The 26,229-nt window shown below is 37.3% G+C and overlaps 2 protein-coding genes across 3 annotated transcripts; both read left to right on the forward strand.

Moving 5' to 3' along the window:
* The first annotated feature begins 1,130 nt into the window (after positions 1-1,130).
* fam133b (family with sequence similarity 133 member B) lies at positions 1,131-8,080 on the forward strand. Of its 2 annotated transcripts, none has more exons than XM_036566434.1 (11): positions 1,131-1,282; positions 2,941-3,038; positions 4,440-4,518; positions 4,604-4,720; positions 4,820-4,852; positions 5,066-5,140; positions 5,266-5,364; positions 6,712-6,765; positions 6,870-6,950; positions 7,071-7,121; positions 7,748-8,080. In XM_036566434.1, exons 1-11 carry the CDS (start codon positions 1,259-1,261, stop codon positions 7,835-7,837), a joined length of 801 nt encoding a protein of 266 aa, XP_036422327.1. In that variant the 5' UTR covers positions 1,131-1,258; the 3' UTR covers positions 7,838-8,080. The 2 variants fall into 2 exon arrangements, with proteins under 2 accessions (XP_036422327.1, XP_036422328.1); XM_036566435.1 differs by having other exon boundaries at positions 7,751-8,080.
* A 561-nt stretch (positions 8,081-8,641) lies between these two features.
* hepacam2 (HEPACAM family member 2) lies at positions 8,642-22,631 on the forward strand. Its single transcript, XM_036566436.1, has 9 exons — positions 8,642-9,792; positions 12,690-13,037; positions 14,105-14,389; positions 16,564-16,863; positions 19,010-19,132; positions 19,496-19,517; positions 19,613-19,647; positions 21,495-21,568; positions 21,663-22,631. The coding sequence occupies exons 1-9, from the start codon at positions 9,735-9,737 to the stop codon at positions 21,771-21,773; spliced, it is 1,356 nt and encodes a 451-aa protein (XP_036422329.1). The 5' UTR covers positions 8,642-9,734; the 3' UTR covers positions 21,774-22,631.
* The last annotated feature ends 3,598 nt before the right edge of the window (positions 22,632-26,229 follow it).

The raw sequence follows: 26,229 nt of genomic DNA on the forward strand, positions 1-26,229 counted from the left end.
AGTTACCTAATATGACAAATGCATTTCACACACATCAGGTCTTTTTAATTCATTACAGAGTGCACTTAGGAAATCAAATAATCAAATGACAGTAGCTTCCCACAAATTATATAACAGCTTACACAACACAAAATGTGGACTGGTGTTAGACGTATTTATGGTCAGTGCTTTTATGAATTAGAAACAATTGTTTTGTGCTGCCTTTACGTTCCTGCTTATGTTCAGTTTAAGGCTTTGATTAGAGAATATTTCCAAGTTTTATCTCAACCAAATTAAGCATAAATATTCATCACAGCACCTTTTTTTTCTTTTTTTTCCTCAGTTCTTTTTTTAGGGGTTATGAGTTTTTTATTTGTGTTTTCTTTGAACTGGTTTGCTGCTAATTTTTTCCATAGGCTCTGCTCAAATATGAGGACAGATAAAAAGCCCAGCTAAAGTGGTTCCAATTTGATGCAATTGAAAAATAGAAAAATAAAGCTGCTTGTGCTGTGTGTCCCATTTGTAACTGCCTGTCATTGTTTTTACTTTTTTCTTTAAATAAATATTTTAGTAAGTAAAATTGTTTGGTCTATCTCTGTTTTTTATGTTTGTTTTATATATATATATATATATATATAGATATATATATATAGATATATAAATACTGTGTGTCAGTATATCACTGAGATGAGAAAATGAAATAGAAAAGTAGATAAAAAAGAAGAAAATCAGCAAATCAAACAAAGACGCTGCTGGTGTTCTCGGTATAATGGCCTGGCCACCCCAGAGTCCAGACCTCAACACCACTAAATGTTTTTAGGATTACTTGAGAAGCACAAAATGCAACCAACTTCTAAGATTCAAACATTAGAGGTGTGAAAAATAATTCTTGGAGATTTCTTTAAAAAACAAAGCAAAGCAAACAAAGGAGGCTGTAATAAAGCAAAGGGTGGACACACATAATACTGAAAAAAGGAATATTAAATTATTTGTGTGTTTTTTCTGCTTTTTTGCTGATGCTGAAAATGAATAACTTATACTTAATGTCTGTTATGACTGAACATTATTATTATTTTTAATTTTGTCTAAGAGCTTTTGGCGTCCCACTTTTTTCTGTCAATGACGTTCAGCAGTGATGTGGCGGTCAGTAACGCTCTCTCTCCACCAGGTGGCAGACGTGTGCAGTTTGTCAGAGACGATGTCGTCGCAGCAGCACAGCAAGCCATGTAAACAAAGAGTCTAAGTTTTCTTCTGCAGGTTAAATAACACATCTACAAAAATGGGGAAGCGGGATAACAGAGTGGTAAGTTAAAAACACTAAAACGTTAAATAGAGTGTATAATCTTGTAAGTGAAGCGACACAGAGAGGCAGAATAAGCTCAGCTCACTGGGAGGCAAACCCCCAAGACTCGTGTTAGGCCTGGATAACGGTAACTAGCTAGCTAGCTAGCTAACTAAAATTAGCGCTTGGCAAAGAGGCTGTGCAGGTTGGGGAGATTTACCAGCAGCTCAGGCTTTAAATATCAGAACTTTTCCTTAAATTCCTAAAATGCATTCCTTATTGTTAGTCCAGTTAACTGTTAAATCCTTCCAGAGCTATTGGATAATGGCTAATCACATTAGCTACCTAGCTTAGCATAGACCATCAGATTGATTAAGACAGCCTGGAATGAACGGCATATTCGCCAGTTTTCTTTGTTTCATTGCTAATTTAACTAGACACATTTCCTTACAACAGGTTGCTAGATGGTTTTAGTTTGTGCAGAAATTACCTTTTGCCTCAAATATACTGTTAGCTTACTCACCTGGTAGTAGCAAGACTTCCTCCAGAAGACGTTCACGTTAGCTAGTTAGTTAAATAAACTCTCCATTACTAAGCTGTAACTGTTTAAAGCTTCTGCCATTAAACATTAAAGTAAATAACCATTTAATTTTGTGTGGTTTCAGCTCATTGAGACGTAAACCTTAGCTGGCTTTTAGCTAAATAGTAGGTTAACTACATATGTGCTGATGTTGACGTGGCTGGCAGGTTCAGTTATACCTGCATATAGGAATGCGAGTCTGTCAGCCTAAGCTGGTTTACTAGTGCTGTGATTAGAGCGCCCTGCGTCCTAGACAGTACGGTTGTACCTGAATCCTTAGATATTGCACTGATCGTCCTCACAGTAAATTGGTGTAGCTCAAATAGTCATATACAAGGATCAGCCATAACATTAAAAAGTCTCCTTGTTTCTACACCCATTTTTTCAGTTTCACTTACTATATAGGTGCACTTTGTAGTTCTACAATTACAGACTGTAGTTCATCTCTTTCTCTGCATGCTTTCTTAGTCCCCTGAAACTCTGTTCTTCGATGGTGAGGACCCCAATCTGACCGCCATAGAGCAGGTATTATTTGGGTGGTTGATCATTCTCAGCACTGCAGTGGTACTGATGTGGTGGTGGTGTTTTAGTGTGTGTTGCGCTGGTACGAATTGATCAGGCACAGCAGTGCTGCTAGAGTTTTGAACATCACATTGTCACTGCTAAACTGAGAATAGTTCACCAACCAAAAATATCCAGACAACAGCGTCCTGTGACCACTGATGAAGGACTGGAGGATGACCAACACAGACTGTGCAGCAGCAGATGAGCTGTCATCTCTGACTTTATATCCACAAGGTGGATCAGCCAGGCAGTAGTGTCTATTAGAGCAGACAGCGAGTGGACACTGTTTAAAAACTCTGGCAGCACTGCTGTGTCTGATCCACTCGTGCCAGCGCAACTGACACTAACACACCATCACCACGTCATTGTCACTGCAGTGCTGAGAATGATCCACCATTGAAATAATACCTGTTCTGTGGGGGTACAGTGTACAATGTTTTTGACTCACTGTGTTGTTCAGATTGCTTTTGGAAACCCAGCAACTGAATATTCATGTTTATGCATGTCTGATTTCTGTAACTGTCTTGCATTGCAGGCATACTTGAACCCAATAGCTGCTGCCAGAGCCAGAGGACCTGCACCTGTCTCCGGTCCCACCATACAGGATTATCTCAGTAGGCCTCGACCAACATGGTACGGAAATGTGAGAGAGAGAAGAAATGCATTAACTTTATTAAATGTGTAAAGTTGCCACCATAACATAAAATTATAAAATACATTTTATACAACTTTAGCTTGCAATTCAGATTCACTCAAATAATACAGTTTTCTTTTTATCAATGCAGAAACCTTAAGGGAAGTTTTATGAATTTTTAAAAGGTATTTTTAATTTAGTGAGTGTTCACTGTGAAGATGTCCTGGATATGCTGCCCAGGATATACTGAGGATTAACCAGTCCGGATGATATAATCTGTTTGTTTGCGTCCACCTGTCACTGAGTTGTTTTTAGATAAATGGTCGTAGAGGACATTCATCACTGTGGCAAAAAGATAGAATGAAAATTAATTAAAAAAAAGATTTGGAAATGTTTCTAAGTCAGTAATAAACATTATATGTCTTATGCAGCCACTATACAGCTTCTTTTTCCTCAGAACCTTCTGGATCATTGAGCAAGGAGGAATCTAAGATAATCTATATAGAGGCTTTTGTGGTTGAGATTACTCAAATAAAACATTGAATAATGACCCACGTGATGCAGGTTTATGATTAGTATGGTAAAGTGGCGCAAAGGAAGTCATTGCTCAGTAGTATTTATTTGTATAAGTATTCATCTTCATAACATCTTTCATAGTAACTAATCCTAATTTATTAAAAAGACGTTTAAGACACCAACACAAAAATATCCTGGGCAGATGTGAATACGTTTTGCAATAATAATTTTATTTGCATTATATAAGTCATGTTTAAGCAGCTTAGATAAACACTTTAGTGCTACCACATTATGCTGTGAAGTAAAGCAAATTATATAGTGGTTTAATGAAAAATCTAATTTCCAGCATGTTCTCCTTACGCCGTTGTACAGATTTGTAGCTTTAGTTTTGTATTGGAGCTGTGATGCTGATGTAGTTAAATAGAGGTCTGTAATACAGAATCTTCTTTGGTGGCATAGACTTTTGAGCTAAAGACATGTTTTGCCTGATTAAGTACAGTTGTATGCAAAGATTTGGGTGACCCTGGTGAAATTATATATTTTGTTGATTTTCTAAGTGAAAATAAGTTACCACATTTTCTACAGAGAACACACTTCTACACATTTAAATGCAGTTACTGTTTATTTGTTGAATAAGGTTTCATTATACACAATAGGTTAAACTCAAATCACAAATCAATAGAAATTTTGCACTAACATTTTTTTAAAAATGTGAAATTTAAGTTTGTTCCCTATAGAGGATGTTGACTTATTTTCACTTTATTATTTATTTATTTAACTTATTTTCACATTTCAGTAAAACATGTCATTTGACAATTTTGCATGTGACTGTACGTTTACAGTGAGAAAAGAATTGACAGTGTTATTCCATCATTCTACCACAGGGAGGAGGTGAAGGAGCAGCTGGAGAAGAAGAAGAAGGGCTCAAAAGCTTTGGCTGACTTTGAGGATAAAATGAATGAGGTACCCTCATAAAATTCATCAAAGGTCTTTACAGACTTTTTCAAGACAAACTGCATATATTATTGAACTTGTTTTTAATTCTCAGCGATGGAGGAAGGAGCTGGAGAAAAATAGAGAGAAAGTCCTCAGCGGAGGTGAAAAAAAAGAAAAAGAGAAAGACAAGGAGAAGAAAGAAAAGGAGAAAGATAAAGACAAGAAAGAGGTAACTACTTAAGAATAAATAACCATAATACTAATATGCTACCATAACTTGTTTATAACAGTATTATAGTGGTAAATTTGTTCTTTGGCTTTTTTGCAGAAAAAGAAGAAGGAAAAGAAGAAATCAAGTAGGGTGAGAAAAGCTCTCCATTTTTCACATCTTGTATGATACCCTAACATAGTTGCTCTGAAACTGTCTTAATTTCTGGTCAGCTGCCAGATCTGCATTGTAAATAATGTACCAAATTGGAATAAGGATTTTCGCCTTTTTGTCCTGAATTTTCTCCCATTATTCAGCAAGTTGTTTGATATCTAATAAGCTCTGCTTTTGTTGTGTGCGGTCAAGCATTCTTCGTCTTCTTCCTCCTCCTCATCGAGTTCTGATTCCTCCAGCAGTTCGTCATCCGAGTCTGAAGATGAGGTGAGGCACATGTGACACTAGTTGTTTTATTTTTTTGTGAACACAGTCTTTTCCTGAAAAAAGATTTATTGTTCTTCCATCGTTGTGATCGTTTGGTGGTGTTTTTGGTTTGTTGCTGATGTCAGGATGAAAAGAAGAGTGTAAAGAAGAAGCGGAAAAGAAAGCGATCCTCAGCACGGAAAGCATCTGAAGATTCTGATGCAGAGACAGACACAGACAGCAAGGTAACATTGGCCAATCACTCCTACCAGAAAAAAGGCCATTCAGTGGTCCTACTAGGACTGGATATCTTTAACAAGTTTTCAGTATCAACACAAATACTGACACCTTGATTGCAATATTGATTCATGACATCATTTTTGAATACCTTTTTTTTTATTGCAAACCCAAATAGAGTGTGGCTTAAACAAAAAAATGTTTTGGGTCCAACTTGCATTTGGCTACTCTGGCTGATCATGAGTGAGGCGCAGTTCATCTTTAACTAGCCCAATGTGAGATACTAGAAGAGGGTATATATAGTAGATTGCTAATCAAGAAATAATGAAATTAATAACATGCATACAGAATATAATGTAGACAGCCAAGCAGTCTAGATCTTGGAATAAGCATGGCTAATGGATCACAGAAGGACTGACTAACTACTACTACTACAAAATGGACTGACTACTGAAGTATTGAAATTCGGTATCGAATTTTTAAATATTTGATAGAATTTTAGTATTCAGTCAATACTGTAAAGATATTGAATTTTGATACCCATCCTTAGGTCCTACTGAAAAACATTTGGCCCTTCAACCACTTGAATTCTGTATCAACATTTAATTACATGATACAGAATTAATGGTGATGTTTATCATATTCTTTTACTTCTTTTACTTTGTGTTCTGTGAGATTCTTAAGTACTATTTAGGTGGGATTAGTGTTACATGAAGAGGTGGGGTAATTAACATAACAGTGATTTTAGTCCTGTCTGAATACACCATGTCAGTCATTTTTATGGACTGCGTGTTCCCACATCAGTACAGATTCCAGTGCCTTTTACCTACTATAAACAAACTTCAGAAAAGGAGTGTTCATGTTGTTTTTTTTTCCTTGCACATAGAGGCACCCAAGGAAGCATTTCCTTGTATTCTGTGTGATCTAAATCAAATCTTAATATTGTTCTACCTTAGGTGTTTGACTTCAAACATTAAACATGTAAATGACAAATATTATTATTATTTTTTTTATATATTTCCAAGCTAATTACAATGCCAGGTAGATGGTTAGGATAAAGAAAATTCTGATTAAATTTGTTCATGTTTCCTATTGTGAGCAGCCAAACATATTGCATATAAAACTTTTTTTAGTGTGACAGCAGTGACTAAAATCAAGTAGCCACTCCCATCTCTGTAATTTGTTGTGAGATTTCTTATCCTGTTCAATATGCATGTCCTGTGGTAAAATCACATTATCCCTCCACCACTTACAAAACTAACCCCTTCTGGATAGTTCTTTAGTTCCAACTCTCTGATATGTAATAGTGCTTTTATGTTGAACTGGAATTGATTTCAAATTTTAATTCATTTCAGGAATCGTCTAAAAGGAAGAAGAAAAAACTCAGGGAAGAGGGAGAAAAAGATAAGGTGATGTAAATGTCCTTGTTTAGGCTTAAACAATTTTCTGCTATCTGTATGTGCATATCTACTCATTTGCCTTATTCTGATTAAATGATTTTTTCATTGTAAAGGATGAAAAGGGCAGTCGGAAGAAGAAGAAGACTGAGAAAAGCCACTCTGAGTCCTCAGATGAGTCCGAATTAGATGGTGATGTAAGAAAATTTCACTACCACCACCTCATACTGGATGAAATCAGCTTGATTTTAATTTAATACTGTGTAATTTGTGTGTCCCAAATGTTCAGAATAAATGACTGTCTACTCCATGTATAGGGTGAATCCAAAAAGAAAAAACGCAGTAGTGAAGAGAAAGAAAAGGCTACAGTAAGTTTATGATTCTTAATATAGTGTAATAATTGGTAAACATTTGTTAAAAAAGTAATTAATAATTGAAGCTGTCCATGGGTTTCGTAACTGCTCTCAAAAAGGGTTAAAAATAAGTTTTCTTTGGGCAGAATATTGCCTTTTTAAATAGAAATCTGTTAGAATGACAGGAAGTTTGATTGACAGGTTGTGAAGAAGCCTGCCATTTACAGCCAAGCCTGATTGGACCTTTACTCTTGATAGTGGTGTAACAATTCACAAAATCATTAATCCATATGATACAGCGGTGTCTTGATTTGGCACATTACGCAATAAAGCAAAAATAAGGAGTAGCTGAAAAAGCCTCACACTATGTTAATGTTCATTCATGTAATCATTTTCAGTTTATTAGAGCATTCGATATTATATAAGCACAACATGTGAAACCAAAGTTGTGCTTTATTGTGTCCCTATCTAATACTCTAGCCACAAACGAATGTTAGCTCTGAGCTAACACACTAGCTAAAAACAAACATGCTTCTCACGATACATTGATATGATACAATACAACGCACTGCAGTACAGTTCAGTACAGTAGAGTGCAATGTTGGACTGTTATATCTGTAACACTTACATCTTTTTTTTAGCAGGACAAATCAAAGAAAAAGAAGAAGAAGAGGCATAAGAAACACAGTAAAAAGAAGAAGAAGAAGACATCAGGATCAGAGTTAGATTAGAGAGTAGCTGCGTGGCGTCCAGTTGTGAAAGGTAGCTGGAAGACTGAGTGTGTTTGGAGCCCTTGCCAGGCTGCTGGCAAAACCAACAGAAGTCTGCTTGAGGGACTCTGAAATGAGGCTGTTTTTGGAGCAGTGTGTCTTCCTGCTTAAGCAGGATGATGATTGTATGGATGAATGATTGAGTTTGATAGGGGTTGTGAGGGCTTTGACTCTCTGGGTTTTTTATTTTTTGCTTGTGTGTGTGCTTTTAAAGCAGAAGATTCTCTGTCCAAATAAAGCTCACTTATAACATTGGTTATCAGTTGTGGTGCTACATGTAAACTGCACATAACCTTCTTTTAACCTCTCACTATCCCAGGCTTGTTACATCCTAAGTCTTATTATTCAGTAACTACATGGACTACAATGCAAACTGGTTGAGTTATTTCTAGGTTACAGAAGTGTGTAATAAAACTTTGGACCTGCCCATGGCTCCTGGCTGTTTAAGGGGTTAAAGAGGAACCATTTGAAAGGTTGATTGATTGGACTTCTGTAGGCCGAAACATTTCCGCAGGCATCCTTTTTGCAATTCAGTCTTATAGCACTGTGCGGTCAGCGACCACCCATCATATATTTAAAATGGCTACTAAGTACAAATTATTACATTATATATTACAATATACATACACTATGCAGAAGCCTCAAAAATTAAATGTAACAGTTTTTTTTTCAGTATTCAGTTGTCCACTCTTTGGAAGTTGGTTGAATTTCTGCTTCTCACAGTCGAAGTAATCCCAAACGTTTTCAGTGATGTTGAGGTCTGGGATCTGGTGTGGACAGTCCATTTTTCTGAGAATACCAGCAGCTTCTTTGGCTGATTTGCAATTGTTTCCTTTTTTTGTCCATTTGCTTTTATCAGTAACAGTTTCTTGACAGATATGCATCCTTTCACACCCTGCTCACAGTGGAAGGATGGACAGAAACAATTCTGGATTTTTTCACATCTGAAGCAAGAGTGGAGCTTGATTTTCTCCCATGCTGTAAAGGTGAAACATTGTTTATCTGATGTTGATGGTTTTGGTCGTCAATCAGGTCTTTGTCTTGTTTGTTTTTAAATTCTAGTTCGGGGAAACTTATTTTCCCCTGACCTTCCCCTTCCTTGTTTAAGTGGATTATCTTATATCCGACAAGTCTCCTGAAAAATGAAGAACTTGTACGTCATTGCCTTTTTGACTGAAAATTGAATGAAGGGTGATCTCTGAATTTTACACTCTACTGTATATATTTTACAAGTGTGAGTTATGACGAGTTGTTAAATTTGTCAAAAGGAGAGCGCTAGATTAAAATTTTAACTATCATTCCTCTAGATGATTGATCTCCTCACTGCTGATAGCTGATGTGGTTATAATCCAAACATACAATTTCCTAAACATTCTTGATTTGTTGGTGTTTATTCATCTTTCATAGTTGCATCGCTGATGGTGAAAATGAAGCCAAGTGTTGACCGAAACGATCTGATGGGAATTTCTGGTCATGTTCTTGAGTGCTGTGGGTGTGGGTGAAACTTTGCATATCCTTGTGTACATTGTATATGTCTGGAGCTGGTGTAGACTTAGGTGTCTGTGTGCAATAGTATCTACCCAACGGCCGTATTGGTGTGTTACGTTCCCCTCACAAATGGGTGTATTTTTCTCTGTGATCTGATACCTCATACTTGAGCCGTGAATGTCTCTGTCAGAGCCTTTTCATGGAGCTTCATGTGGCCCTGGAGGAGGTGCCGGCCTTTCTGAGCCTCTGCCAGGTGTATGCTGTCCTCCTGCTGTCCCGTGGGAGGGGCCTTATTTCCCTGGCAAATGCTGTCACCAGTTCCCCTTTTCTTGTCACAAGTCATAGAGCTCCTGGAACATAGCAAGCAGAAATGGAATCAGTTGAAATTGCTGTGTCTCTGCTCTTATGTGTCATGATGCGAATGTCAGGTAAGATGTTCTTCTAATAACAATGTCAATATTATGATTTTACATGTTGTGCTGAATGAAGCTTTTTATGGATGATGTCATGAGTTGTGGTTAAAATAAGTAAATGTTAGCTAAAGTAAATGGAGTATAAGTTTTCATAATGGAAAGTTGATGCTGAAGTCATATGTTCTGTCTATCAGTTTATATAAATGGCTTTCATTATTTACTGGATAATAGTATCTAGTAATGATGGGCTGGCAGTAATGTGCACGGACTGTGGTTGTAAATCCATCGATTGTTTGGTCATAACGTTATAGATGAGTGTCATTCTGCGTTGTATCACTTTTGATGCTTTGTTTATTATATTTAACTATTCCTGATAAATGGTTTCATAAACATTTATACATATCTTTGTCATTTGATGGATATTTTGTTCATATGTAGGTGTTGGGATAGGTTTACCACAATATTTAAACCCTGAAAAATGATCTTAACACAATGCATTAGTAGCTATATGTTTGGTGGTAGTCACCCCCCCCCCCGTTTGTAATAGGCACTAAATATTCATAAACTTCTCACTCAGGCAGTGTTCTGATAACTCGACAGCTACAAGTTCCCTTATCTCCATGAGCCATCACATGGTGCTCTAAATCAACACCAGACTTGACTCAGTGGATTATTCATGCGTAGGCTTTTGTTATTTTCCAATATCGAATCTACTGTGGTTCTTAGTGCAGTTTAATTGAATTTTGCTCCAAAAATCTCAGTTGCCTGTGTGTGTGGAATGTCTAAAGTGTGTTTGTGTTAAGATATTGTTTGGATATTTGATATGTAATTGGTGGTAAAGGAGCTTTAGCTTAATGTCCATTGTCCTGCTTAGTCACTACTGTTATCACCACAACAATCTCTGGTTTGTTTGGAGACAACAAGAGCAGAGAAGGCCAAGCACACTCCACACTATTCAGCAGGCCTGCTGAGAATAGTGTGCAGTAAACAGTGGCACACTTCTATCCTCCAGGCCTCCCCTGCTGCTGGGCTTTTTTCTGTGCCATAGGGGTATCCTTATTTATTATTTAGGACACAACATGAGCTGCACAGGGGTCTATTGTAATGCGCAGAGCTGGCAGCAGGCTGGGAGTGGGTCTGACTGTGTCCAGGAAGAGGGCCTTATGAGTGTGTGTACCTATACACCCATTACCTACCTTCTTGCTGCCACATAGACCTCCCAAGCAACATAATACAGATTACCAGTTATCGGTTAAAGCTGGTTAAGTGATATATTCCTCTATATACTTCACCATTGCTGTAAATAAACAATGTGATCTCTAACAGGCAGGGCAGAAATAGAATTTCACCTAATTTCCCTAAGCGAATATGGTTGTATTATGAGCTTAAAGTGACTAATTGTTCACTCTTCCCCACCTGCTTGTATCTTCTGCAATATCCGTGTTCAAACGAGGAGGAGCAGAAGTCCATTCTCTCCGTGCTAGAAGAACATGTAATACTCAGCAGTTTCTTCACACAGCCCTGGTGTTTGCTCAAAGACCAGTTTGGACAATTTAGAAAGGATCTTGTGTTTGGCTACAATCATCCCGTATAGCCTGTCAATATTTGCCCTTGGCAGTTACAGGACTGATCAAGTGAATCAGGCTTCAGAGGTGATTAAAGTGCAGAAAGTGTAAATCATCTAATGTGCCACAGACAAGCAGGGCCTTGTGAAGCCTATCTTTGCTTTCACAGCCTTTAACTTGTGAAGCAAACAAATTATGGTCTAATATTTTGGAATCATATAGCCTATGGTCGCGTTTTGTACATGTTTTCAACAATGTTGCACTTACTGAGGAACATCACTAAGATGTAGTGTGATTGAGAAATTGGTAATATTGATGTAGTGGTGGATGTTGTCTGTTCTGATTGGCTTCCAGGAAAAGTCAATATCACTGTCATGCAGTGGCGAACCACGGCTGTTAGAACTGGGCCTTCGGTTCAAGCCATAAATGTCGAAACTAGGTTTGAAAACTAGGGGGGAAAAAAACTCACAAATTCTATGATGGTGCTAATTTCTGCTGACACTGGTACACAGTTTGGCCATTCAAGATTAAACATAGACATTTGAAGCATGTTAAAGACATTCCATGTTTTATTTGAAGCTTGTAATAGACCTATTCATGTATATTTTACTTTGTATGTAGCAGTTTTACAGTGATTCCTGCAGTAAAGAACCCTGACATAGAGCTATTGCTGTTTTGCTACAAAGTCATTAACTTTCATTGACTTCTAGAAAACTTGGAGTGACTTTTTTGTTCCTCATAAAAATTGGTCCCACCAATTGTTAATCAAAACATGATAGGACTTGGAAATGGTCCATTTGCTAATTATGTTGGTAGTTAATTTAACTTGTAAGGGCTTCGGTTTAGCTCCTGAAGGCCTAACCTGTAGGAGAGCCTGCTTGGCTGTATTTACATAGATACCACAGAGGGAAAAATCCTGTTGGGCAATTTTCCTTTTCAGGATTTTAACCTTTTTTCAAACAAAATTTAACAAATACTTACAGAACTGAAATACAACAAGCATGATGATTCTTTTAAATAAAAATTAACAAAAATTGTGGACTTTTTTTTTTTTTGTTTCCCAGATATTATTAGGCCTTCCCTGAGGGCATCCCGCTACTGTCATGGAAGAAAATATACAGTTCCCTGGCTGTAAAAAGTGCCCCATTATTGCCATCTGGCATACAGGCTTATTATAACTGATCAGAATAAACAACTCCATACAGTCATGTGGTCTTAAGCATGAGATGCCAAAAAGAGTTCTTTGAGCAATGTGCCATAGATATGGACTACTTTTAATTCCCTAAGGAAGCTTTCAGTTGAGTGGTATAATTCATACATATGCTTTATATTGTTTCTTTTCCAAAGGTGCTAACACAGAACTCATTTCGGTGCCTCTTGTCATGCACGGAATCAAAGGGAAGCCTCTCCACATCCCTGTGAAGACTCATTTTGGGATGAATGAGGTGGAGTTCCAGGGCACCTGGTCTCAGATCAGCCCCAAAGAAAACCACCTGGTCACCTTTGAAAACGGCAAAGCGATCCCTAACCTGCAGCTGAAGGACACACTGATCTTCAATCTGACTAGCATCTCCCTGACCTTTAAGCAACTGGATGAGGCAGCTGAAGGAGAGTACCAGCTACAAATCAACATCATCTTCCCTGACAAAGACAAGTTGGAATCCATTAAAAAGACCGTGAGCATTACTGTGAACGGTGAGAAGGATATTAGATGATGGAATAGTTTCACTTCTCTGACATTTATCAGCTGACCCAGTAGTGTGACAGATGACACTGGGCCTTTTGTTTAGATGGTGTTTAATGTTTTGTTTGCATGGCCTGTCTGGATGATTATATTTGAATATGTGTGCTCCTGGTGGTCTATCTAGAATCAGTGTTTTTTGTGTGCGTTGCAATAAAGGTACTTTATCAAGTGAAAGCAATTGCAAGATATGTAGTATGCATGAGTATGAGATTATTATAAGGTTGTTGTTAGATTTTTTTTTCGTTTTTGTCCATTTCCTCATCTTAGTAGTGGCTTCTTGACAGCTACACATCTTTTCACTCTTTTCAGTCTCGATTTTTTTTCTTCTTTATCAGTGATGGAAGCTATAAGTTCTGTTTATATGAAGGTGTCAGTTTTGATGGTCTGCAGGTCTTGCACGGTTGTTAAGAGTCCAGTCCTTTGACTTTCCCCTTCCTTCTGCAAGAGGATTATATTGTATCTCATCTCCTCAGAAATATCTCCTGAAAAATGGAAACTGGTACTTAACGTTTGTTTTGACTGGAAATAAAATAAGGGTGGTCTCTGACATTTGCACTGTACTGTATCTGCCAGTGCAGGAAGATCATTTCACCTCATATTTTTACTTAAAAGTAAAAACCATTTGGAAATAGGTTGTTAAGCTGTACTACAGTGACCTACTTACTTAGAAAATTGGCTTACTTAGAAAATTTTCTGCAGTGTTGCCAGGAATGTTTAGTCCTGGGATTCGAACCAACAACCTTCTGAACATTCAAGATGTTTCATCTTACCAATATATCATTTTTTTGCAAGGTAGCCTTTAGAATAACTTTCTTAGAATGATTTAGAAAGAATATCTTTGTCTTTCAATATTTTTGAATATGTGTAAAAAATAGACATAAACAAATACTGTGTATGTGTGTGTGTGTGTGTGTGTGTGTGTGTGAGTGTGTGTGTGTGTGTGTGTGTGTGTGTAGGTAGTATAAAGTATAGAATGAGTGTTTTTTAGAAAAATATCTTTCATTATGCATCCTCCTAGTGCCTCTTTCCACCCCTGTTATGAAGAAGAGCTCAGAGGGCACGCTTGTGGAAGACCAGGACAATGTTACTCTGACCTGTATTGTGGAGAATGGGGCCAAGGCTAAGTACCAGTGGCTTAAAAATGACAAAACGGTCAGTCCGAGTGAGCGTCGCATATTCTCCCAGAACAACAGCGCCCTCCTCATCAACCCAGTGAAGAAGGAGGACATTGGCATGTACAGCTGTGCGGTTACAAACCCCATCAGCCGCGCACGGAGCAAAGACATGGAGCTCAGCGTGTTCTGTGAGTGCCCAGCTTTGCACTTTTCATTCTGTATCACTGCATGTAGTAAACTAAGCCAACTACTTCTACCTCTATTTCTCTACCTCTATTTGTCTAGATAAATTCATTCATAAATGACACAAGGACAAAATGAGACCGGCAAGCCTGGTGTCAGTAATAGCAATCAAAATGATACATTTCAGTGTAATTACAGTGAAGAAAGAAGTGAGGATGTAAATCCCCATGGTAATCATTGTGTACACAGCACTTCATCAGCATCACTTCTGTCCTATCTTCCAAGACATGGTGGGAAAAAACTTTTTACACATATGAGAAACACCCTCTGCCTTGATATCCTCACACCCAGCATCCACAGCTTTGAGTAAAAACATCTGCATATCGTTGCTGTCCTAACAAACATATCTCCATTTTTGTCAATTTTTATTTTTCTACATTTGAACATGGCAGCTGTCCTTCATCATCATTTCATGATGAATGGACCAATAAAAACACTGCCAAATGACTCAGTAGATACTTGTTACAATACCATATATTAAAAATTAAGGACCTTTTTTTAGTTATTACACTTATTATTTCATTAAAGTAAGAAAATACACAGGAAGTGTGTTCCCTGGAGAGGGTGTGTTAACATATTTTGAATTTAATCAGTCACTTTGACCCTGTAAAATACTCAGACACCCGTTTTCATTCCTGAACGTCTGTTTTATCAGTTATCTGTTATGATAGGGTCATATTAAATGTTCTGTGGCCCCCTTACCGCACCACCACACACTCATCCTTTCCTCCTGCACAGCCAGGTTCTCTCTTTTATCAAAAAGAGCTTGTCTTATGTAGTATTTTGCATGCAACGATTTGTGCAATGAACAGCTCTGTCGATGTGGATGTGAGATGTACACAGACAACAGACAAGACTACAATCAGATTTTCAGCATCAAATGAGGATTGCGTCTATGCGATTATAACCATGTTTAATCTTTTGCAAAATGTGCATTTGCATTCTGTGTGAACACAATGAGAAATTATATAGTGCTGTGAAAAACTGCATTACTGCTGTGGCACTCTGAGGCACTATATTGAGGATGAGTTTAGTGTTTCGGCAAGTGCATCTATGCAATTGAAAAAACTGAAATTAAAAGAAACCATGTGAGTCAAAATCACTGTTCATATGATCAGACCTAAAAAGTGTTAAAATAGGAATAGCATAAAAAGTGTTGTTAAAAAATACACTTGGCACAAAATGTAAACTAATATACAGATGATATATAGAGATTAGATAGAGGCTGAATGCAGCAAGACAAAAGACAGCTGAGAGTCTGAAAAATTCTGCATCAGAGTTCAGACAACGAGGTGAGTCTGGTTGCGATGCAAAAGAGTATGCTAACCTAGTAGCTAGCATTAGCATATGTGTTAGTTTCAGCTCGCATGGAACCTCAACAGAGGTCATACCAAAAATAGTACCTTGCTTGTGTAATGCTTTCCATGTTAGTTAAATGATATTCTAATGGTACTTGTGTACTAGACTAGCACTTCATGCTAATATTTTTCAGGATAAACATTCACAGGAGTTTTTAATCCCACTTTGTCTATTTTTCTCTAATTAGGTGTACAGCATATACGGGCATATACATCCAATTACACCACTGAAAGACAGCAAACATAGCAAAGTGCAGAAGACAGCATTGTCTGAAAGATTAACTTTCAGTGGCATTTGAGATTGGAGATATGGTGGTTTAATAATGTTACTGTCAAAAAAAAAAAACATCAACAAAAAACAAAAAAACAAACATCTGAAAAATGGCAGCTTTACAGAAGAAATGTAAAGAAACATAAAGAAGTTGTGTTACAAGTGATTTTGGAGCATTTCTATTAGTCCATTCATCAAAAAGTTCTTGTACAATGTAAAGGACAGCTGTCATGTTTGATTGCCCATTACATTGTTTGCAAATTTGATAATGAATGGACCAAAAGAAATGGCCCAGAATGACTTGGAAAAAAATATGGTTCCATTGACTTCCATTAAAACTAAAGTCTATTTTTTGCTTCTCCTGTAAAATTGTGGAGATTTTTGGAGGTTTTGTTCCGATAGCAGTGAGATATATATATTTGACAATGACAACATGACAAATGTAATGTGTGTGAAACATAATGCTATGATTGTGTCTGTTTCTCCTCAGATGGCCCTTACAATCTGGAAGTGAACTCGGATCAGGGGTTGAGAATTGGAGAAGTGTTCACTGTAAATCAAGGAGAGCTGATCTTTTTTGACTGCTTAGCTGACTCAAACCCCCCCAACACCTGTGTGTGGATCTCCAGGACTGACAACAGCACAGAAGTCCTCATGACTGGCCCTCGCTTTGAGGTTCCATCACACAAGTTAGCTCAACCCACGAAGTTCTTGTGCCGGGCCTTCAACAACGTGACGAAGAAGCAGGATGAAACTCACTTCACACTGGTGGTGGCCAATCTTGGCAAAGGTATAAATGGGATTATGGGTCAAATAATGCTTAGGGACAAGACCTTTTGAGTTAGCACAAAGAGAGATCCTTGCCCAGCTCTGACGTTGCATGACTAAGCCGATTTTCATCGTTTTGTGAAGTGCATCTGATAAGCATGCTGTGTGCTTTACAATAACGGCTGTGCCCTAGCTGTTTTTCAGTTGCTAAGCAGATATCACTGCAGCTTATGTGAAAGACGTGCTGCACGACTGGAAAGTAAATAAGGGCTGGCAGCTGGTCTCGGTGCCTGCTGCTCTTCAAAAGAGGACAAAATTCCAGTTAAATGTTAGTCTTGACTCCAAACCTCATGGTGCTTGGGCATCACTGGGCAGTTGATGTAAGCTCAGTTAAGAAAAGAAGCTTGTATTGGTTTAGTTCTCTAACTTTGGCATAATGCATTAAAGGTACAATGATGTTTCGCTTGCACATCACACATTGTTGACTTAATGCCACATGACATAGAAACAGATATAACCTCCAGTGTTTCCTCAACCACAAAGACACGAAAAACGTTTGATCTCTTTACTCACTACTAGCTGCGTAAAGATCAATGGATATAACTCTTCACAACAGTTCAATTCAGTAATGATTCTTAAAAACAAAGGAACCAAAAACTGAGCTGGTTCTGGTTCTGAGCGATGCCGCTTTTCAGCTGATTGATTTCAGTTGAGCTCAGAACCATCAACTAAAATGGTCCTTGAGAGAACCTAAAGTAGTTCTAAGGCATCAGGGATGGATTGTGGTCTCAAGAGACCCTTGGGCACAAGTGTCTTTGGACCCCCCCAACCCATACAATATGTAAATACAATAACACAAAAAGTGCTGGAAAAAATGTAATATAAACAAAGTTATTAACTGTCAGTTTACGGGCAATAGTTAATTAATGTGCATTCTTGGTGTTGGAGGGCTGTTTACTATTATAAATGTTCATAACACAAAATAGGATTAACACAAAATTTGTATGTACATTTGTGCCTGTCTCTGTGATGTTTACTGTGTGTTTGCAGGAGGTGGCAGGGTATTGGCTGAGGGCATTTATTTCATTTTATTGCATTTTTATGGGCCAGCAAATTTTTACATCTGCAACCTTTGAGCCACATCAGGCCCAAGCCCTCTTAAAACCCCTGGCAGTCAGAGTCCTCTGGGCACTGGCTGCATCACTAACCCATCCCTGTATGACATACAGTCATATGCAAAGGTTTGAACACCCCTGGTCAAACGACATGTTGAATTGATTTTGTAAGTGAACACATCTCATACAGAGCACTCGCTGAAATTTGGTGTTTTTTACATTTTGGATCACACTTTACTTGAACAGTCCCCTATAGATGATTCACAGATACATTTGTTATTAACAAACTTTCTGGTGATACTCAGTTGATTGTCAACAACGTTAAGGTTAGGGTTAGGTCTAGGAGTTGGTGGAGGTTTTGGTTTGAGGTTTGGGTTAGGGTAAGGTTTAGGGTTAGTGTTAGATTTAACAGAATCTTTCGCACACAACTTCAAGTTCAGTTGCATTTAATGGATATTTAAATGAATGTTCACTGAAGATAGACTGAGCATCTGCAAAGCATCTCCAGTGGACCATCCAAATGAAGTGTAATTTTTTGGCAAAATTTATATTAAATTTTTTTCCAATATGTTAAATTTAGAAAATAAACAGTGCAGAAAATGTACAGGAGTGTGTTCTCTGTAGAGGCTGTGTACTTATTTTCACATAGTAAATCAACAACACGTAATATAACCAGGGCACCCAAACATTTGCAAATGGCACCTCACTCTATTTTTAAGAGTGTATGAAATGATTCAGTGCATAATTAGATTTTTTTAAAACAATATTCTGAATGTGCAAAGGTTACTAGAGAAATTATTTACACTGTAGTAGAATGAAGACAGTAAACCAATACACAAACATCCTTTTTTTTTATTTTTGTGATTGATTAAATAGCCTGAAAGCTTTTTTGGCCAAAAATGAGCTCATACTTCATTGAATATTATTATAATAGATTATAATCAATTGAAAAAAAATGAAGTCTAAAAACAATAACCACCTTTATTTGACACTCTAATTAACTAGCATTCATAGTAACATTCTTAATATCTCCACATTGCGATCTGTTTGCAGGTAGTGAAAAGCTGCAGGGAGAGAGTGCAGTGTCTCCTTTAGCTGCCATCACCATCTCCTCACTCCTCATTATCCTGTGCATGCTGTTTGTGTTCTTCAGGAAGACATGCCATCCTAAAAGAGGTGAATGTGAACCCCTCATGTATTTTACATGTACCCACAAATATTGTGGCTCTAAGTGTTTATGCACTTTTAAGTAAATTCTCACCCAGCTGGACTGAGGAACATTGACATCATTCTAGCATTCATGTATAATCAAATGTATTCCTTAATTTGCCTATAGTTACAAGCAGGTTCAGAGACACAGGTTTTATCCAAATCAGCTGGAGTTTCTGGGAAAAGGAAGTTCTCACACTTATCACTAATTGTTCAGAAAACATAATCGAAACTGCTGAGGACAAACAGTATCAGTTACACTTTCAATAATCGTATCCTGTATTGGTACCTGATCATATTTAATCAGATATATTTTTTTTGTTTCTGCAGTGTTGATGAAAATTTATAGCAGGTAAGAAGAATAAGGTTTGGATAAATATTTCCTGAGATAAATATTTACCTTATGTCTGTGGTTAAATAACATCTGATTTGGCCCCTCCCCTCCAGGCCTATGCCAGAACAAAAAGGACTGCATCGCTCAGGTGAGTGTCTTGCATGGTTTATACTCTGTGACTGCTGTGTGTTGTCAAGCAGTGCTGTGTACATAGCCTCTAGTCAAACACACTGCAGCCCTCCTATCAGCTCAAAACAATTACCATAATTATACCTGGCTGGTTTCAGTCACCTATTGCACAAATGTATTTTCTTGTTTGCTGAAACCTACAGACATCTGTTTAGTCCCTTGTCTGTAGTCGGTTTATGGAGTACAACTGTAGCACAGGGTTACTGACTGTTTGGTGGCAGTGCAGGCTGTTTGGAAAGCATGTACTGAAAAGAAAAGACAAGTAGACAAGTGGTAAATAGGTTAATAATAGTAATTTCAAAAACAATACCTATAAAAATATTGTTAGTAATAATAATAATAATAATGATAATGATAATAATGATAATATTAATTATAATGTCTTTATTTATATAACACCTCACAGAAATTATATTATTTTTTCCCATAAATTAACCTGTAGATCAATACAGTCATAATGTATTTTTACAAGATTTTAAAATTTTCTAACAGGCTGTTTTTGTTACAATTGTACAGGTAGATATATGTAAATGGATTGTTTTTCATGACTTTCCAAAAACTATGAATTAAATATTATATTTAAAGTTTAGTTTAGTGTAGGCAAAGCTGTGGAGTGACCAGTATGTTTTGATACTTAAACCCTTCAAAATCATAGTAACACTTTATTAGGAGTCCTCTTCACAGATTATCAGTAACACATCAACAGCATATCATTAAAGTAGCAGTAGTGAAGCGTCGGAATACATTGAAGTAAATATCTTGTAGATGTTCTGTTGATACATTACTTACATTAAATAGATGTATTGTTAATATGTTACCTGCATTATGCAAAACCCTAACCTTACCCAAGCTTACCCACAACCTAACCCTCACCCTGGCCTTAATCCTAACCCCCTAACCTTAACTTCGACCCAAAACCTAATCCTAACTCTCGTATGTTTTTGATATGTTACTGGGAGTCATTTGAGCGTTTTTTTTTAATTTATAAAAGACCACTCAAAATGAAGTGTCACCAAAATCCCAGGCTTATTACATACTAAGGCTTATTATTCAGTAACTAAGGAGACTCCAGTGCAAACTGGTTGAGCTTTTTTTTTAGTTTATATAAGGGTGTAATAAAACTTTGGGCCCTCTGGACCGGCCCAGGTCATCATAAGGGGTTAACAGTGTCTGCAAACTATATCAACTTAAAATCAAGATATGGGCCCTTTAAGTACAGTAAGTCATTTTATTCATTTTTCAGAGTCAGGGAAAAAAAAAAAAAACATCCTTTGCCTTTATTACAGCTTCCATTCTTTTTGAGACACTTGCTTTCAGTTTTTCAAAGAACCCTAATCTCCCAAATCTCCAAAGTTCAGCCGTAGAACTTGGTTACATTCTCACAATCCATTGCTTCTCACAATCCATGTAATCCCAAACACATTGAGGTCTGGACAGTTGGGTGGTCAGTCCATACTGTTTTCTGTTACTTCCGAAGATCTCAAATTTAGACCCATCAGTCCTCCACATCTCAGATGTCCATTTTTGGTGTTTTACTCTTCTTCGTTTGTTTACTTTTCTCAGTAATGGCTTTTTTTGACACAGAAAATGAATAACTTGTACTTTATGACTCTTTTAATTGGCCTTTTTTTGTTTTGAAAGAAAGCATTTGATGTCTAAAAACACAGTCTTTTCTTGTGTATTACGTTTTTGTCAAATTAATTTTTATACAACAGTTTATTGTATAAGTGCTCTACTCTTCAGCTGCATAGTTATTGCTGCTGCATACATTTAGGCCATCAGATAACCCTTGTCCTGTTCTGATAGGTCATGAGGACGCTACTGAAGACTTCGGCATCTACGAGTTTGTCTCCATACCTGGGAAAATGGAGTCTAACCATGTGAGTCAGCTGGCCCAAATAAAGCCTCTAGTGTGTTCGTAACTAGTTGTTTTTCACAGGATTAGCTGTGATGTGTTCTCTTTTCATTCCCCAGGCGTCGTGCAGATCTCTGGCGCGGCTCGACTCTGTCAAAGATTTGCATACCACCATCTATGATGTCATCAGACATGTTCCTGAAACTCCCACGCTCAGTCTACTGAAGTGAGAAGGTTTAACACACACGGGCTGGACTCAGTAGTGTTCCTACAGAAAAGTTATGAAGGCCGTTTGTCCTGTGGGCATGCTGGTTAATGCCATCACCTCTTTATTTCTTCCTAAAGTCACTTGAATTTGATTATGCTCATAAGCATTTGATGAAGACCCTTAACTTTGACAAAATCCCAATCATTTTACATCTAGCTGATACAGAAAACTGGTATTTATTTATTTCACAAGGGTCCTCACAGTTCTGTATATAGAGTATGTTCATTATATTGTAGTTCTTCTCTTGTCAAAGGCTTTACATACTTGCAGCAGCACTGACATTCAGCTTCAGTGGTATTAGTAATGACTGTGTGAAAAAAGATTGATCATGTGATTTCAATATTTAAATATGCAAGACTCTGCAAAAATCAGAGACCACCCTTAATTTATTAGATTTTTCAGCATCAGGAAAAGCAGCAAAAACAGAAAACTTGCACAGAAAATTACACCAAATCCTCAAATATAATATTACATTTTAGTATTTAGTGTGTTGACTCTTTTCCTTTATTATAGCCGCCATTATTTTCAGGACATTCTCTTTGTTTTTGTTTTTTTTTTAGTTTTTCGCAGAAATCTGCACAGATACTTTTCCTCACCTCCAACATCTCAGTCTTACATGTCGGTTGCATTTTCTGCTTCTCATGCAATCTGAGTTACTTAAATGAAAATCATTCATCCATAAAACTTTGCTCCACATCTCAGTTGCAGAGTTGCAGTGTTCTAGTGCAATTTTTCTTGTTTTTTGTCTATCTCCTATTTCTGTATTATATTTTGTTTATTTTTGGACAGCTATACATCCTTTCAGACTCACAGTGCTGAGTTGTCTCCTCACAGTGGAAGGATTGACAGAAACACCTGTGGATTTTTTTCAGATATGGAGCAAAGGTGGAGCTTGATTTTTGCCCAATCCCATTTCTTATTCTTAACCCTACCCCTTGTTTTTAACCTACAAAATGGGATGGCCCTCCACTGCTGGGCTTTAGCTGAATTTAGGGCATCATATGCCTTCAAGGAGGGGGACGCGCCAATTGTTTGTTATCGCCCACCCTTAATTCTTCTGATATATGAAGCTGAAATCAGCTGTTTGCCAGCTTCTTATTCAAATTTTCCCATTCCACCTTAAAGGGTACAACAGTTTTGATGCCTGAGGTGCCAGAACATAGATATATGTGTATATCTATGTGCCAGAATGTAACTGCTGCATCATTTAAGGTAGAACGGGAAAGTTAGCTAGCTAGCTACCGAGACATAACCATACTACTGGTGATTTTTATGCTTGTTATGAAGAAAAGGACCATACCACATACGACATTAAACTAATATAATACAATGGTTATTGTATTCTTTTAACAGAGAAAATACTCCTCATAACACTCTGTTTGGAGTGTGCCCCTAAAAAACCTCCATTTGGAGGGCCATGTTGCCTTAACACTTCACCCTACCTCTCTGTCTCAAGGCATGAAGACCACCAAAACAGAGGGGTAAGGGCTAAATAGCAAAGTTGGGCCTTTCTCCTCTCTCTCAGTGTTGAAATCTAAAGTACTGTTTATCTGTTGGGGTCAGTTTTGGTGGTCTACCAGGTCTTGCACAGTTTTACGAGTCCCATTTTCTCTTTTAGTCAGTTTTTGAACCCCAGTTTTTTTTTCAACCTATTTTCCTCTTGACTTTCTTTTTTCTTATGCAAGGAGATCTTATATCACATTTCCCCAGAAATATCTCCTGAAAAATGATTGTCTTGTACCTAAGGGCTGTTTTGACTCGATATTAAATAAACAAAGTGTGGTCTCTGATTTTTGCACAGTACTGTATGTTACCAGCTACACTGATACCCAAGAGTATTTATGTATTCATACAGTTATACACTTAAATGCAGCCTAGCCCTTATTGCTTTGCTTCGCCTGAAATATGAATGTAAATAGTATGCAATTTTGTATTCTAATACTATATTTTTGCACACTGCAATGACATTGTATCCTGTGGTATTCTATGTCATAGAAACAAGACTGTTGTTCTTTATAGTGCATTGAAGCAGTTGTTGAAGCACGAATGGGTTTCTATCATAAAACTACCTTGCAACTACTTACAGTTTATAAAGCGCGCTCTGTTTTGAAAATAAAGATTAAGTTGCACTTAATAAAGATTAAGCAGTTGTACATTGATTTTCTTGGATTAGATTGCTTGCCCCTTGATTAGATTTGGGTGAAAGTGTTGTGTCAGCAGTCTGGACAAGGGGAAGCAACAGAAGGTTTAGAACTCAGCACTGGACTCCAGCTGGTCTCACTGTTCACTTGAGTCACGATGTCCGTGTATGAGTGTGTTTAGTTGTTGTCTGTGTATCGCAGCACTTTTATTGCATGTGTGTGTAAAATTGCCTCTATTCAAGTTGAACCCAGTCATAACCCAAAGCTAAATGCAGTATGTTAAAGAAAATGCAATAGGACAGAACTCAAAGTTGGAGTCTCTATAGTTTACTCCCAAATAGTTAACTTAAGAATTTGTTATGATAAATTCAATGATGAAAACTCACTTTGTTCTCATATGATTTGAATGAGTTTGAAGTTCTTCAGATCAGTCACTGTGAAAACTCAGATAATGTCAGACATTAAAGAGTATTGACACGCCTTAGTTTCATACTCATAGTTCAACTTGCTCAAAAATGGAAATAATATTTTGGACTGTTTGATAGGGAAAGAGGATGGGCACTACAACGCCAAAGCTTAAACAGAAAAGTAATACTGTGCCATGTTGGTCACCTTAACTTCACTGTGATCTAAACGTAACTTGTTAACACAATTACAATAATGCTGATGAAATGTCTTTGCAAACTACCTTATCTTTCTGTAGCCCTAGCACACAAACACAAACTGAGAGAGAAACTTAACAGGAGGAACACGGAAAGATGGACAGAATGGGCTTGATTATTTGAGCACACTGACATCCAGACTTATCTTGTATCACATGATACAGTGTAGGGTACCATTAAACTTAGCGTGGGAAAGTGAGTGTTCACTATTGTCAGCTTGGTGCTAATATAACCCTGAAACCCCATAGACAGGCTAGCAGAAATTAGCTTTATTGCAGCAGTGGTGAAGGATTAGATAGCTGAAGTCATCCTTTGTCTATGTAGGTTAATATTAAACTTAATGTGGGAAAGTGATCTTTCACCATCGTTAGTTTGGTGCTAATATAACACTGAAACCCCATAGACAGGCTAATAGAATTTAGCATTATGGCAGTGGTGGTAATTTCTGATATAAAAATGGCAAGAAACATATTACATACTTGCTGAAAAGAAACTGCCCTAATCACCTTAAATCCATGCTGGTCTGAGCTGGTTGACCAGCATACGAGCATCCGAAGCAAAACATACGCTGGTTATGCTGGTGGTCAGCCATGCTGTTCTATGCTGCTTTTTTCTAGCAGGGATTGCCTTGTTTTTCCAGATCATTTGTACATCTTACCTAACATTCGGTAAAAGAATGAATACATTAATACACACGGCTGTGCTCCCACAGTTTGCTTCTCATATTTCATATTTTCAGATTTTCATCTTATGACACAGCTTTGTGCTCTAGTTGATGTCATGTGCATCTACAGCAGAGTTGAGCCAGACGGGGTGCTGCAGAGGCTGAGCTGACCACATTAATTATGCTGTTTTGAAAGTTTGAAAAGAAGCATTAAATTTCAATAAGACTGTTGTCTTATTATTACAAAGCAATATATTTTTGGTTTTAATTAATTAAATAAACACAGCTTTAAGGTGTAATTACTCTTGTATATAGAAGCTACACTCTCAGAAGAAAGGTACGAACTTACTAGGGCAGTACCTCTCTTGTCACTGGAGTGGTACCCTCAAGGGTACCCCTCAGTACCTTTAGTTAAGAAACATAATTGTACCATAATCCATTAAAATGATATTTTGTAAGTTGTGTTGACTCCACACACCCTGTCTTGTCTCCAGGCTTTTATTTTATTGTTTTGTTTTAAAACATTAGGTTATGAAAAGGTAAAAATATATACTTTTCACCTGGGAAAACTTATTTAAGGTACTCAGTTGGATCTTAAAATCACTGTTGTACATTTGAGGGAACATTTACATTGTTTGTATCTTGATAAATGAAAATTGAACCTATTTTTCTAACAGTGTTACAGTAGAAGATCCTTTATTTAAAGATGAGGGCTATAGAGACTGTTGGCCTTGAGGCTTTGTTAGGCTGCAGAATAACTGTGCATTTTAACTGAAAAACTGCATAATTCTTCATTTGAATAACAATTCTGGTTGCTTGTGTTCCTGCGGCAAGTGATCAACTGACAAATCCTTTCATTTATTGTGACTGGATACAGCTCGCTGATCAGGGCCCAGAGGCACATCAGTATAGGTAGTTGTTTGGTGGACCTGAGTCATAAAGACTGGAACT

The sequence above is a fragment of the Colossoma macropomum genome, unplaced genomic scaffold, assembly GCF_904425465.1.
Source record: "Colossoma macropomum unplaced genomic scaffold, Colossoma_macropomum, whole genome shotgun sequence".
Lineage (NCBI taxonomy): Eukaryota > Metazoa > Chordata > Actinopteri > Characiformes > Serrasalmidae > Colossoma > Colossoma macropomum.